This window comes from Cherax quadricarinatus, chromosome 11 (genome assembly GCF_038502225.1).
Source record: "Cherax quadricarinatus isolate ZL_2023a chromosome 11, ASM3850222v1, whole genome shotgun sequence".
Classification (NCBI taxonomy): Eukaryota; Metazoa; Arthropoda; class Malacostraca; order Decapoda; family Parastacidae; genus Cherax; species Cherax quadricarinatus.
The window spans coordinates 2862512-2879431 of record NC_091302.1 but is presented as its reverse complement, the minus strand read 5'-3'; the positions used below and the strand labels follow the sequence as shown (position 1 = coordinate 2879431).

Sequence of the window (16920 nt, the reverse complement as noted above, 5' to 3'; positions counted from 1 at the left end):
ATGAGGTCACCAGTACTCGAAGATGTTGAGAAGTTATTATTGGTGTGGATAAACGAGAAACAATTAGCAGGAGATAGTCTTATGATGTCGCTTATTTGTGAAAAGGCTAGGCAGTTGCATGACGATTTGGTAAAGAAAGTGCCTGCAACTAGTGGTGATGTGAGTGAATTTTAATGCCAGCAAAGGCTAGTTTGAGAGATTTAAGAAGCATACTGGCATACACAGTGTGATAAGGCATGGTGAGGCTGCCAGTTCGGACCAAAAAGCTGCTGAAAAATATGTGCAGGAATTCAAGGAGTACATAGAGGCTGAAGGACTGAAACCTGAACAAGCGTTCAATTGTGACGAAACAGGCCTCTTTTGGAAGAAAATACCAAAGAGGACCTACATTACTCAGGAAGAAAAGGCACTGCCAGGACACAAGCCTATGAAAAACAGGCTGACACTAATGTTCTGTGCTAATGCTAGTGGGGATTTCCTCCTCCAGTCTTCAATACACTAAGAAGAATCACCAATAAAGGTAAGTGTTATGCTGTTAATGTTTCATTCATCATGTCCCATTGTATTGTTTATGTACTACATCTATATTTCATTTAAAAAAATTTTTTGTTTTAATACTTCTGGGTGTCAGGAACGGATTAATTGTATTTACATTATTTCTTATGGGGAAAATTGATTCGAAAATCGTCTATTTCGATAATAGTCCAACTTCCAGGAACGGATTAAGGACGATAATTGAGGGACCACTGTACTCAATAATTCTAGCGGCTTCAAATCAAGCAGGAGAAAGCTGGTAGGCCCACATGTGAGAGAATGGGTCTGTGTGGTCAGTGTGCACCACATAAAAAAAAATCCTGCAGCACGCAGTGCATAATGAGAAAAAAAAAAACTGTTTTTTGGATTAAAACGCTGACTTTGAGGTGTATTTTCGTATAGTATTTATCGTTGTATTCTCGTTTTCATGGTCTTACGTGATAAAATGGAAAACATATTGCAGAAATAGAGATGATTTTGATTAGTTTCACGATGAAAACGACCTTGAAATTGAGCTCGAAGTAGCAGAAATGTTTGATTTTTACCAATGTTCAGGAGTAAGGACATCAACCACACGTCCAATACACGTCAGCTGGGGAGTCTGATATTCTTTCACTAGTGCACTGATATTATTTATACCATTTTTACAATAATGCAGTAGTCTGCATAACAGTAAATTTTGTATTTTTTGTATGAATAAAAAATCAAAATAGAAAGAATTAGTAATATAAGAGGGGCCTAGAGATATGACTAATGAACAGAAGATATGTTATTTTAATGGCAAGAATGTCTACATTGTTTATTCTGGACCCTATTTTGAAATTGGCATCTTTTTTAATTTGCATGAAATTGGCCAAATTGCCAATTTCTGACCACTTTATTGGATAGTTCAAATCGGTAAATGGGTGGTTTCTTGTACTCAATTGATAGAAAAATTGGAGTTCAAAAGAAATAGCTATGAGTTTGGTCAACTGGAACAACAGAATTGGCCAAAAACAGGGCTCAAATTTGGCAAAATCGCCGATGCATATATGTCGCCGAGACTGCTAACTTCGCGGGAGCGTAATTCCGTGAGTTTTGACCAAATTTCGTACTTTTGGTGTCTTTACCATCGGGAAAAGATTCTCTATCATTTCATGAGAAAAAATAATTTTTTTTTTCCAAAAAATTTGCAACATAGAATGACAGTTTCAGAAAGGGGCTTGCAACAGTCAGAGGGTTAAAGGAGGGTTTTGGGATATTGGCAGTTTGGAGGGCTATGTTATATATCTTTATATATGCTTCTAAACTGTTGTATCTGGGTGCCTCTGCAAAAACAAGTGATTATGTATGAGTGAGGTGAAAGTGCTGAATGATGATGATGAAAGTATTTTCTTTTTGGGGATTTTCTTTCTTTTTGGGTCACCCTGCCTCGGTGGGAGACAGCAGACTTGTTGGAAAAAAAAAATTAATTCGAATAAAAGAATGAGGAATACCTGAGTAAATAGCAGAGGAAGACGGGGTGATGTAGGTAGGATGTGTGGAGTGAATGATGGTGTTGAATGAATGATGGTGAATGAGTTTTCTTCTCTGTCTAACCCTATCTTGGTGGGAACTGGCCAATGTGTTGAAAAAAAAATAATGTTCACATGATTTACTTTTCAGGTTGACATTAGTGTGATGGATGTGAATGACAATAAGCCAGAGTACATATTTAAGGCACCATACAGTGACTATACACATGGCAGTTATTTTGCCTTTGTGGCTGAGGACTCACAAATATCTACATCAGTTCTACAAGTCACAGTTAGTATATTGTAATTGTAAATATTTATTCTGTGTTATGACTTTCAATGAGGCTTTGTTTTGGTCATGTTGTTTTCAGAATTTTGCTTTTTATGTTGTTTTCAGATTTGTTTTGTTTTCAGACTTGTTTAGTTACGTTGTTTTCAGACTTGTTTTTTGATGCTGTTAATGATGGTCAATAATGTAGTTGAAATATGATACATTTGTATTTTTAATGTTTAAGGATCTTTCTTTCAACAATCTGGCCATATCCCTCTGAGGCAGGGTGGCACAAAAAAAAAGTTTCTCTTTTTAACTTCAGCAATGTATACAGGAGAAGGGGTTACTAGCCCCTTGCTCCTGATGTTTATAGATATTCATTCATATTAATAACTAAAATAATAATGAATTAAAATAGCAATTATAATAATTTATATTTATTTAAAAAGTACATAAATATTGCAAGGTTAGGCAAACAGTACAGCATTTGTAAAAAAAAAAAAAAAAAATCCAAAACTAGTATGAACCTCCAGCAGAGTTTGTTCAAGCTTCATCCTGGTCAAGTTTCATTGGTCATTGTGTACTGGGATAAAAACTACAGGTGGCAAGACCATAACCCAATAATGAACAAAAGGAAGAGATCATCAGATTAACTGAGTATTGTGCAAGGAAAGGAACAGTGTAAATCCCTCAAGAATGAGTTTTTAAGGTAGTAATAGTTTCAGCTTAGTGTAGATGTACCTAATTGATTAGTCATTAAGTGGATGATAAATGAGCTAAAAGTTGTATATAAATATTATGTCTTTCACATGTTTTAATTGAGTTGAGTGTATATTACAGCTAATAACAGTTTTGGCAGTCTGTGTTAAATGTTACGATACTTAGGTTAGCTTAGGTAAGATTTGTCAGGAAACAGGACAAGTGTTTCTTGATGTGGGTCATAATCATTTGATGACCCACACTGGAGCTTTTGGTCATCTCACTGAGGCCTTCCACTGGCTTACCTCTTCACCCCTCTAAAAATTAAGATTATAATTTTAATCATTTGTTAATATTGTTATGATACTTCTGTACATACTATATTCCCAGATCTTATATAGTACTTAAGTAAGAAGTTACATATATTTAGTGAATGTTTTAAGAGCTTTGCCTTCTACATGTAAAACGTTCCATATTTTGCTCTTGATTATCCCTTAAGTTGCTATAAAAGTTGAGAAATTAACACAGTATATCAGAGATGTAGTTCTTGTAAGACTCCTTGAATATAAAATTCTTACTCCATTACAGGCAAAGGACGAAGACTCTGGAGAATTTGGCCGCATAGAATATGGTCTAGTACCAGAGAGTAACCGAGGTGGATACTTTAGTATCGGGGTCACCTCAGGCCTCCTGAGGACAGAGCGTGAGATGTCTTCTGTACCACGTGAGCTGCTACCCTTCAACTTGACTGTGGTAGCTCAAGATAACCCATCTGGTATTTCTGAGGAGCTGCACTCCACATTGCCTGGTGTGTCGCACTCCACCTCCGTTTCTGTTATTGTAAGTCCTGTGCCATCTTTATTAAAATATGAACATCTCCTACCTCATGCAAATGTACATGTACACATACACACTGGTCTAGTAAACTAGAAGCTGGGAGTTCAATCCTCCCAGAAGGCACTCACTGTTTTGGGGCCAGGAGTTGTGACTTGACCCCCTGCAACCATATATAGGTGAGTAAATGACAGGGTGGATCTCCTTATTTACAACCGTGTCTTGCTGACAAGCATTGTTGTAGAATTACTGGAAAAAACTATTGAGAAAATTTGATAACATGGAAAGCAAAAAACTGTTAACCAGCAAACAGTACAGTTTTATCAGAAAATTCCTCTTATCAAATCTATGGCAAGAGTAAAATAAATTATTGAAGAATGAAATGGCTGATGGATTGCACCTGTGGGATCCACAGGAACTTTGGTTTGCCCTGATATGTTTCTAACTTCATAAATGACTTAAGAAATATTAGAAAATACTTATAGTGTGATAGAACAACGTAATATAATACAACAAGATGTAACCTCTGAAAATTTTCTAAGAAAATTTAATTTCAAATTAAACACTAATTATATATGGGACACACAAGCATAGCTCTTCCTCCATAACTACTGGTATAAATAATCACAAATAGGCAATGACACATTGATGTGATAAATCTGTTTCTCTCTGGATTCTCTCTTTATACATATTCTTCAAGTTTTACCTGAGTACATAGTGAGAAATTAATGTGTATATATTCATATGGACACAGAAATAGGAAGTCATATTTAACTGGGTATTTAAAATATAATATAAATCATTCATACTTGTGCAGGTGAACTTGGTTCAAGAGAATCATCGTCTAGTGCTTGTTGTTGAAGCGCCTCCTGACCGGGTGAAGAACAGTCGTGATGACTTAGTGGCCGTCTTGCAGGAATACTCAAGTCAGTCGAATATTCATTTCTTGTAATACGTTATTTATCTTTCTGTACATGAGAAACAACAACAACAAAGTGCCTAAAATTAATCATCGTGTGACAAAAGTCGTTCACGAACATGTTACATTCCAGTTTTAGACAACATACATGTTTCTTCAGAACATTAAAAATAATGAACATACATACATACATACTGCTGCTCACTTTACATCTTCATAAAACTACAGGACCTTGCATAATACTGCTAACATAGTACAGTGGACCCCCGGTATACGAACAGCTCCCAATGCGACCAATTATGTAAGTGTATTTATGTAAGTGCGTTTGTACGTGTATGTTTGGGGGTCTGAAATGGACTAATCTAATTCACAATATTCCTTATGGGAACAAATTCGGTCAGTACTGGCACCTAAACATACTTCTGGAATGAAATAATATCGTAAACTGGGGGTCCACTGTATTTATAATTTTTTGTTTTGCTTTGAGAGTTATAAGAGAAGACACAGGCACAACACATGAAATAAATACTGTACTTCCTTATTATCCCATGTCTATGACTAAATCTGAGTGTGATGCTAGCTCACTTCTGGAAAGATGGCAATTGAGGGAATGTTGGTGAATGTATTTTCATTTTTGGGGCACCCTGTCTTGGTGGAAGATGGCATTTGAGTTGAAAAATCAGTCATTCCAACGGCGTTTCCAGGTATCAGGTTCCTGGTTGATAACTCTCATCTTCACTGTTCACATCTCTCCTTTCTGTGCTTTAACATGGGAAATTTCCAGGCAGGTGATAAGGTTGCAGGCTTTCTACAAGACTGTACAGTAGGGCCCCACTTATACGGCAGGTTAGTTTCTAGGCTACTGCCGGAAAGCAGACATCACTGGAAAGCAGAATGGCATTTATATGCATTTATAACATGTTTACACTAACATATATTAAGTTAGCAATAGAACTAGGCATTAAAAACAATGAAAAGTAAAATACACACACAGTACTCCCATTACTTACCTTAAAAATATTTGTAATCTTAATGTAGGGTGAGAGGTGAGTTTTATTTGTAAGAAGTCAGGTTTGGGAGGTATGGTAGCCAGCCAGGGCAGCCCACCCCACCCCACCCACACGTAATGTAAATAAACCAAGCAAACAAGTCTGGTTTTCATTTGTTTGTATTGTACCATAATACAAACGCTTTACATTGTGTACAAGGCATCTCCACGTTGATACAGTAGAATAATAATAATATCTTTATTTACTACAAGTACATGTACATGGTATACAGACCTAGCTGACATCAGTGACATACTACTGTATAGAAAGTCCCTTGTTGTACTGAGCATTTTGGGCAAATTAGGTCAATTTTGTCCGAGGATGCGACTCGCACCAGTCGACTAACACCCAGGTACCCATTTTAAACTGATGGTGAACAGGGACAGCAGGTGTCTTACGGAAACATATCCTTAATGTTTTCCAGCCATACTGGAGGAGATTCGAACCTCAGACCTCAGAGTAGAGCTGAGTGCGCTAGTGATCGAGCTACACCATTTTTAGAAGAAATGACGCTCTGAGTGAAGCAGTGGCATGCAGAGGTCTGGTGATGCCCAGGGCTAACTCCTTGATTGTATGCCCCAAAGGCTCAAGTATAAGGCCTGGTACTGAGAAATATTATGAGAAAGGGAGATATTTTGTATTTATAAACACAGATGAAACATGAAATAAACACTTTACATATTTGATTTAAATATAAATCAACCAAATTTTTTAAGTTCTTTTCCCCAAATGATTGCTCCTGTCTGAAAACACTTGAACTACTTCACTTTTTACATCAGCTGTGAGAAATTCTTTTTTCAGTGCTTATTCCTACCTTGTCTCACACAACATACTAAACACCTGTCAGTTGGGATTCAGGACTAATAAAAGCACAAATGATGCTATTATACACATGCTAGAACTAATATACACCACTCTCGAGAAGAATGAAGTCCCTCTGTGAATCTTCATTGACTTACGTAAAGCTTTTGATACAGTTGACCATGATTTGCTGCACATTAAGTTAACACACTATGGTATAAGAGGGCACTCCTTCAACTACCTAAAGTCATACCTTAGTAACAGAAGCCAATATGTGTACACAAATGGAGCAAACTCTTCCACTCAGCCAATCACAGTCGGTGTCTCACAAGGAAGTATCCTTGGCCCACTCCTTTCTCATTTACATCAATGACCTACCAAATGCATCACAGCTACTCAAACCCATATTATATGCAGATGACACAACATACGTCTTCTCTCACCCAAACCCAGTCATACTGGCTAACACTGATAATGCTGAATTGCAGAAAATAACTACCTGGATCAAGACAAATAAGCTTACCCTCAATACTGACAAACCCTGTTTCATTCATTTTGGACACAGCTGCAAATGTTCCACTTAATATAGCGGATCACCCATCACAAGACTCAGAGGGAAAATTCCTAGGAATCCACCTTAACAGTAGCCTCAAATTCCAGACACATACAACAAATTTCTAAGAAAATCTTTGACAGTAGGCATACTATCAAAGATATGGTACTATGTTCCACAATCAGCTCTCCTTGCACTGTATCATTCACTTATCTATCCTTATCTCATATAAGGAATTTGTGCATGGGGATCAACAGCATTAAATCACCTAAGACCACTAATAACCCAGCAAAAGGCTGCAGTCAGAATGTTGATAAACTCCCACTCCTGACAGCATACTCTACCAATATTCAAAAGTCTAAAACTGCTCAAGCATAAACCCTCCACTCAAACTTCTCCTCACCAACCTTAAGAGGATACACAACCACAACACAAGACACAGATCTCTTTTTGATGTACCCCTTGTCCATATCTCACTGTGTAAGAACTCTATGCACATAAAGGGCCCCAAAATTTTGAATTCATTACCAGTAAATACTAAAGTAACCAGGTCTGAACACCAATTTAAGGCTCTTCTCAAAAGCCACCTACTCACCCTAAACTAAATACAGTGGACACCCACCTTACAAACGCATCGCGTTACATTAAATCCGCCATACGAAGCATTTGAACACAAAAATTTTGCCTCGCCTCACGATAAAAAACTTGCCTTACGTGATTAGTCCGGGATGCGTCTCATGTGTGGCCTCAGCACCAGTGTTTACAAGTCAGCCAGTGCGGTAGCATCCACGCATACATTCAGTACATTTCATCTTATCCCAGTGTTTTTTTGCTTTTAACTGCAAAATAAGTTACCATGGGCCCCAAGAAAGCTTCTAGTGCCAACCCTGTGGTAGAACGGGTGAGAATTAGTATGGAAATTAAGAAAGATTTTGAAGGGTTTTGGGCTAACTCTGAGAAGCCAATGCCAGTTGTGGAATCCATTGTACCTACCTCAAAGATTAAGGAAATGTGTGCAAAGTGGGTTGAAGTGCAAACCTTTATGGATGAAAATCACCGTAACACAGCCATTGCAAGCCGTGCTGGTGACTATTACAATGACAATGTTGTGGCCCATTTTAGGCAAATCTTAAAGGAATGGGAGGTACAGACCTCTATGGACAGATTTGTTGTGCAACAGAGGTCCAGTAACTCTCAAGCTGGTCCTAGTGGCATTAAAAGAAGGGAAGTAACCCCGGAAAAGGACTTACTACCTCAAGTCCTAATGGAAGGGGATTCCCCTTGTAAACAATAACTTCGACACTCTCCCCTCCTCCCATCCCATCAATCATCACCAGATCTTCAATAAAGGTAAGTGTCATGTATTCTATTCTTAGAAGAGTAGTAATTGTGCATGTCTTCTTCAGTTTGTGTGTATTAAAATTAATATTTCATGTGGTAAAAATTTTTTTTTTTCATATTTTAGGGTGTCTCGCACGGATTAATTTGATTTCCATTATTTCTTATGGGGAAAATTAATTCGCCTTACGATAATTTCGGCTTACAATGAGCTCTCAGGATCGGATTAATATTGTAAGGCGGGGGTCCACTGTACTCAATATTTAACTTTACTAAAAATCTCCCAATTACCTAAATCTTAAAAATTCAAATCTAGACCCCCTAAGTTCATACATTATTAATACTACATTGTAATATAAATACCTACCCAAAACACTACTGCCTTACACCCAATTGTAACATTTTCATACTGTAAACTACGTCAACAACTCACAATGTTATATTTCCATTATATAATTTCAATACTATTGAGCTATTATAATTAGAGTAAAATTACTGTCTACTATAAATAAAAAAAAGATGTACAACTTAAACACACTATGATCAATTTCTTTAGTATTAAGTAGTCTGTAAGCCATTAAATTAAGTCTGCCCATAATGCCTAGGCATGATAGTGGCTCTCTTTGCACTGCAACTCAATATTGTAATTTCATAATCTCAATGTAATCTTGCAAAGAAGTAAATTTTGTTTGTTTGTATTGAAGCCAGGTTGGTCAGTTGCTCCTGTTACATTCAAGACCTCAGATATGTTTTTATTTATTTCAGTTTTGAAAATGACCTTTCACAACTTCCGACTGAAAATGCAATTGTAAGCAATAATCCAGAGATCCCTCCCATACTGCAGTAAAGACTCCAGAGCATCTTTAGGATCAAGGGGAATTCTGTTCCCTCCTGCTCGAACGAACATCACAAAATCAGTAATTTCGTCATAACTGAATGGCTGCCGTATCTTTATCATCATAATTTGCAAAGTCTGAACATTCCTTTTTTAATTTCTCTCTTTCGTGTTCATCTTCAATTGAGGGGCACCATTTTCTCTGGACAGAAAGGGTACACCATGTTAAAGGAATAAAGGGCTAACCACTGCCTCTGTAGTGTGGTGAGCCTCCAAAAATTGATTTATCACTGCTGAAATTTCAAAATCACTATCTTATTTCCCTCTCTAATTGAATCTTCACCCCCTTCCAATTTGGATGCCTAGGACCACCCCCCTCTCCCTTTTGCATGCCACTGGAGTGAAGGCATATGAAAGGAATAAATTTTTTTTTTTTTTTTTTTTTTTTTTTTTTTTTTTTTTTTTTTTCAACAAGTCGGCCGTCTCCCACCGAGGCAGGGTGACCCAAAAAAGAAAGAAAATCCCCAAAAAAGAAAATACTTTCATCATCATTCAACACTTTCACCACACTCACACATTATCACTGTTTTTGCAGAGGTGCTCAGAATACAACAGTCTAGAAGCATACACATATAAAGATACACAACATATCCCTCCAAACTGCCAATATCCCAAACCCCTCCTTTAACCCTTTGACTGTTTCAGGCCCCTCTCTGAAACTGTCTTTCTATGTCGCCAAATATTCAAAAAAAAAAAAAAAAAATTTTTCTTATGAAAATGTTAAGATTATTTTTCTGAGTGTTTTAGTCCAAAAAAAAAATTTTTGCCATCGGTACTTACCGAGATATAGAGCCGTGAAGTTTGCAGAAAATGAGCCACGTATGGCAACAGCGGCGACTGCCGCTCACCCGGTAAACTTTAGTTTACTTGTAATTGAAGGTTTTTTGTTTTTTTCACTATTTTATTTTTTCACATAACTTATGTGGCCTATGAGACCAAAGTAAGGTGCAATGTATATATATATACACTCGTATACAACACAATAAGCACACAAACATAATTATCAATATATTGTTTACAAAACTTGTTTACAAAAACAAACAAACAAACAAAATCATCATCCTCATCATCCTCATCATCCTCATCATCCTCATCCTCATCATCCTCATCATCCTCATCATCCTCATCATCCTCATCATCCTCATCATCATCATCATCATCATCATCATCCTCATCATCCTCATCATCCTCATCATCCTCATCATCCTCATCATCCTCATCATCATCATCATCATCATCATCATCATCATCATCATCATCATCATCATCATCATCATCATCATCATCATCATCATCATCATCATCATCATCATCATCATCATCATCATCATCATCATCATCATCATCATCATCCTCCTCCTCCTCCTCCTCCTCCTCCTCCTCCTCCTCCTCCTCCTCCTCCTCCTCCTCCTCCTCCTCCTCCTCCTCCTCCTCCTCCTCCTCCTCCTCCTCCTCCTCCTCCTCCTCCTGTGTGCGAGTGTGTGGCTTATAATTGTTTTGAGTCAGAAGTCGGCAGCTGTCAAAGTGACATATTGTCTCATTAGTCACTACCCCTACCGCCTGTCAAAACAATGGGGTCGGATGCTGCTTCCCCTCCTCCATTCTATCTAATTATCTTTCTCCCTCATTCTATATCTTTCAATCTGTCTCTCTTTCTATCTGTCTGCCTATCTCTGTCTCACAGGTACACATAAATACAAGTATACATAGTGTAAATTACCTAGGATAACCCAAGAAATCCAGACAAAGTGCTATACTCTGCTTGAAGATGTGAGTAAACGTGATGACACAGTCTTGTGGCTCTCTCTGAGACAGAGAGCTAGATGGACAGACAGGGAGCTTGACAGACAGACAAATAGACAGACAGACAAATGTTTGTGTACCAGCAAAAACAAAGGGAGGGCGATGGTCATGTAATATTACCCTCCTTTATGCTCATCAAAGTCAGCTCTTATCAGATGTTATCTCCCCTTATCTTGTCACTGTCATGGGGTGGACTTTTTTTTTTCTTGCTTCAAGGGAACAATATTATTACATCTTCTTCCTCCTCCTCCTCCTCCTCTTCTCCTCCTCCTCTTCTCCTCCTCCTCTTCTCCTCCTCCTCCTCCTCCTCCTCTTCCTTCCCTCCTCCTCCTCCTCCTCCTCCTCTTCCTTCCCTCCTCCTCCTCCTCCTCCTCTTCCTCCCCTCCTCCCCCTCCTCCTCCTCCATTGCTTTTGGTCTCAAACTCCTCCAAATCATGAAATTGATCTTCACTGACACTTCCATCTGTGTTAGAGCATCACTTGGGAAGAGAAGAGTCCCAGATTTGCTGGGGAATCACATATTTCTTACCGCTAGACATGCTGAAAAAGGACAACTGAAATGGCATTCCCACAATGCACCACTGGCTCCCCGATTTTTTTTATATGGTGCACACTGACCATGGAGACCCATTCTCTCACATGTGGGCCTACCAGCTTTCTCCTGCTTGATTTGAAGCTGCTAGAATTTATGCGTATAAATACGTCAGAAACATTGGCTCGTAAGACGTATTTATACGTCGGAAACAGTCAAAGGGTTAAAGTGCAGGCATTGTACTTCCCATTTCCAGGACTCAAGTCCGACTATATGAAAATAACCGGTTTCCCTGAATCCCTTCACTAAATATTACCCTGCTCACACTCCAACAGATCGTCAGGTCCCAAGTACCATTCGTCTCCATTCACTCCTATCTAACACGCTCACGCACGCTTGCTGGAAGTCCAAGCCCCTTACCCACAAAACCTCCTTTACCCCCTCTCTCCAACCCTTTCGAGGACGACCCCTACCCCTACCCTCAGTAATATTATAGTGTACACATTTGCTCTGATGTTTGCCTGGCTACCACATCTCATATTTATGTTAATTTATTCTACCTTGGGGTGTATTTATCATGTTTATATGTTACATAGCATGTTTATTATATAATTTTGAAAAAATGTCATAGATGGATTAATATAAATGTCTATATTGATGTAATATACAACATTTAATGCACCCATCAAGAGTAGAGAGAGACTCTGATTTTAATGTGTACCTGCATGCCAGTAGAGTGTGTAAGTATATTTAGGTACAGGTACACATAAGTATAATTATCAGAGTACATATAAAATATGCAGTAACTTTAAAACACTTGAAATTTTGGAAAGATTCCAGACATAATAGAGATGTGTTCACGGAGAATGTAAACAAACTGGGTGAGGCACGCCGTATTAGAAAAGCCGGGAGCCATATAGCAAGTTTTGGTCATAATATGAAATCAGCATATTAGTGGAATGCCGTAAGGCGAAACGCCGTAAAGCAGGCCTTACTGTACTTATTATTATTGCCTGTAGCAGACTTACACATTCTTCAGCACTAGTTGAAGAAAATAGCTACAGGTTGTGCTTAGTACATAGACTTTATCATGCTGGAGTGACCTCTGATACTTTATTCAATAAATCTACAAATGATTTACAGACAGCAGTGTAAATTTGTATAATAGTCCTAAGGTCACATTTGTAGGCATATATAAATGTTATATTATATAAATTTAACATAATATAATGTTAATGTATAACCTTATATAATGTTAACATTTTTGAGTTTGCAATTTACTCTGTTATGGCATAAATATTGTACAGTACAGTGTAATTTGTAATTTAATAATAAAAATTATTTTACCTGTTTATATATAAGAAATATCTCTTTCTTTTGTCCTAGATCAAATCATTGGTATCGAGAAGATAGAATCTCGTCGGTTTGTTGGTAACACAAGCCTAGAGAGTGACACTAGTGCCACAGATGTCTGGTTTCATATAGTTGACGCAAAATCAGGCAAGATCCTCGAGCGCCAACACCCAACTATTAAGAGGTAAGTTTTTTTTTTTTTTTTTTTTTCTTTTTTTTCAACAAGTCGGCCGTCTCCCACCCAGGCAGGGTGACCCAAAAAAAGAAAGAAAATCCCCAAAAAGAAAATACTTTCATCATCATTCAACACTTTCACCACACTCACACATTATCACTGTTTTTGCAGAGGTGCTCAGAATACAACAGTTTAGAAGCATATACATATAAAGATACACAACATATCCCTCCAAACTGCCAATATCCCAAACCCCTCCTTTAAAGTGCAGGCATTGTACTTCCCATTTCCAGGACTCAAGTCCGACTATATGAAAATAACCGGTTTCCATGAATCCCTTCACTAAATATTACCCTGCTCACACTCCAACAGATCGTCAGGTCCCAAGTACCATTCGTCTCCATTCACTCCTATCTAACACGCTCATGCACGCTTGCTGGAAGTCCAAGCCCCTCGCCCACAAAACCTCCTTTACCCCCTCTCTCCAACCCTTTCGAGGATGACCCCTACCCCGCCTTCCTTCCCCTATAGATTTATATGCTTTCCATGTCATTCTACTTTGATCCATTCTCTCTAAATGACCAAACCACCTCAACAACCCCTCTTCTGCCCTCTGACTAATACTTTTATTAACTCCACACCTTTTCCTAATTTCCACACTCCGAATTTTCTGCATAATATTTACACCACACATTGCCCTTAAACAGGACATCTCCACTGCCTCCAACCGTCTCCTCGCTGCTGCATTTACCACCCAAGCTTCACACCCACTACTATACTTTCATACATTCCCTTCTTTGCCTCCATAGATAACGTTTTTTGACTCCACATATACCTCAACGCATCACTCACCTTTTTTCCCTCATCAATTCTATGATTAACCTCATCCTTCATAAATCCATCTGCCGACACGTCAACTCCCAAGTATCTGAAAACATTCACTTCTTCCATACTCCTCCTCCCCAATTTGATATCCAATTTTTCTTTATCTAAATCATTTGATACCCTCATCACCTTACTCTTTTCTATGTTCACTTTCAACTTTCTACCTTTACACACATTCCCAAACTCATCCACTAACCTTTTGTTACACTCCAAGTATTGTAACCACTATTTCCTTCTGGTTAGAGCATAACAACTTTGGTCAGAGAGGTTAGGGTAATAATAGTGATCCTCCAGAATGACTAATTTTAATTAAGTATATTCATGATACAACAAAAAGCCAGAAATAATAATATACGAATTATCGTATATAAGTTAAGAATGCATGTTTGTTCTATATTGTCCAAAATATATAAGGCTTTCATAACAGATGATTAGGAGGAGATCCTAGATATAACATATATATATACAAAGATTACTTTAATGTATAAAGTCTTATTTCCCAATTGGAAACAGTCAGAATAAAAAAAAACAGAGGGTGGGGGCAGGAGGAAAGAGGAGTGATTGGTGGAATGATGAAGTAAAGGGTGTGATAAAAGAGAAAAAGGTAGCTTACGAGAGGTTTTTACAAAGCAGAAGTGTTATAAGAAGAGCAGAGTATATGGAGAGTAAAAGAAAGGTGAAGAGAGTGGTGAGAGAGTGCAAAAGGAGAGCAGATGAAAGAGTGGGAGAGGCACTGTCAAGAAATTTTAATGAAAATAAGAAAAAATTTTGGAGTGAGTTAAACAAGTTAAGAAAGCCTAGGGAAAGTATGGATTTGTCCATTAAAAATAGAGTAGGGGAGTTAGTAGATGGGGAGAGGGAGGTATTAGGTAGATGGCGAGAATATTTTGAGGAACTTTTAAATGTTGAGGAAGAAAGGGAGGCGGTAATTTCATGCACTGGCCAGGGAGGTATACCATCTTTTAGGAGTGAAGAAGAGCAGAATGTAAGTGTGGTGGAGGTACGTGAGGCATTACGTAGAATGAAAGGGGGTAAAGCAGCTGGAACTGATGGGATCATGACAGAAATGTTAAAAGCAGGGGGGGATATAGTGTTGGAGTGGTTGGTACTTTTGTTTAATAAATGTATGAAAGAGGGGAAGGTACCTAGGGATTGGCGGAGAGCATGTATAGTCCCTTTATATAAAGGGAAAGGGGACAAAAGAGATTGTAAAAATTATAGAGGAATAAGTTTACTGAGTATACCAGGAAAAGTATACGGTAGAGTTATAATTGAAAGAATTAGAAGTAAGACAGAATGTAGAATTGCGGATGAGCAAGGAGGCTTCAGAGTGGGCAGGGGATGTGTAGATCAAGTGTTTACATTGAAGCATATATGTGAACAGTATTTGGATAAAGGTAGGGAAGTTTTTATTGCATTTATGGATTTAGAAAAGGCATATGATAGAGTGGATAGAGGAGCAATATGGCAGATGTTGCAAGTTTATGGAATAGGTGGTAAGTTACTAAATGCTGTAAAGAGCTTTTATGAGGATAGTGAGGCTCAGGTTAGGGTGTGTAGAAGAGAGGGAGAATACTTCCCAGTAAAAGTAGGTCTTAGACAGGGATGTGTAATGTCACCATGGTTGTTTAATATATTTATAGATGGGGTTGTAAAAGAAGTAAATGCTAGGGTGTTCGGGAGAGGGGTGGGATTAAATTATGGGGAATCAAATTCAAAATGGGAATTGACACAGTTACTTTTTGCAGATGATACTGTGCTTATGGGAGATTCTAAAGAAAAATTGCAAAGGTTAGTGGATGAGTTTGAGAATGTGTGTAAAGGTAGAAAGTTGAAAGTGAACATAGAAAAGAGTAAGGTGATGAGGGTATCAAATGATTTAGATAAAGAAAAATTGGATATCAAATTGGGGAGGAGGAGTATGGAAGAAGTGAATGTTTTCAGATACTTGGGAGTTGATGTGTCGGTGGATGGATTTATGAAGGATGAGGTTAATCATAGAATTGATGAGGGAAAAAAGGTGAGTGGTGCGTTGAGGTATATGTGGAGTCAAAAAACGTTATCTATGGAGGCAAAGAAGGGAATGTATGAAAGTATAGTAGTACCAACACTCTTATATGGATGTGAAGCTTGGGTGGTAAATGCAGCAGCGAGGAGACGGTTGGAGGCAGTGGAGATGTCCTGTCTAAGGGCAATGTGTGGTGTAAATATTATGCAGAAAATTCGGAGTGTGGAAATTAGGAGAAGGTGTGGAGTTAATAAAAGCATTAGTCAGAGGGCAGAAGAGGGGTTGTTGAGGTGGTTTGGTCATTTAGAGAGAATGGATCAAAGTAGAATGACATGGAAAGCATATAAGTCTATAGGGGAAGGAAAGAGGGGTAGGGGTCGTCCTCGAAAGGGTTGGAAAGAGGGGGTAAAGGAGGTTTTGTGGGCGAGGGGCTTGGACTTCCAGCAAGCGTGCATGAGCGTGTTAAATAGGAGTGAATGGAGACGAATGATACTTGGAACCCGACGATCTGTTGGAGTGTGAGCAGGGTAATATTTAGTGAAGGGATTCAGGGAAACCGGTTATTTTCATATAGTCGGACTTGAGTCCTGGAAATGGGAAGTACAATGCCTGCACTTTATAGGAGGGGTTTGGGATATTGGCAGTTTGGAGGGATATGTTGTGTATCTTTATATGTATATGCTTCTAAACTGTTGTATTTTGAGCACCTCTGCAAAAGCAGTGATAATGTGTGCGTGTGGTGAAAGTGTTGAATGATGATGAAAGTATTTTCTTTTTG

General features: G+C 38.2%; 1 protein-coding gene across 1 annotated transcript in view; it reads left to right on the top strand.

The window, feature by feature from the left end:
- The window catches only part of LOC128687667 (cadherin-99C), a 302830-nt gene that overhangs the window by 256747 nt on the left and 29163 nt on the right, over nt 1–16920 (top strand). The window contains exons 24-27 of the mRNA XM_053775248.2: nt 2179–2319; nt 3586–3837; nt 4649–4757; nt 13108–13258. Coding sequence (XP_053631223.2) covers nt 2179–2319; nt 3586–3837; nt 4649–4757; nt 13108–13258 — 653 coding nt within the window. The remainder of the gene's footprint in view (nt 1–2178; nt 2320–3585; nt 3838–4648; nt 4758–13107; nt 13259–16920) is intronic.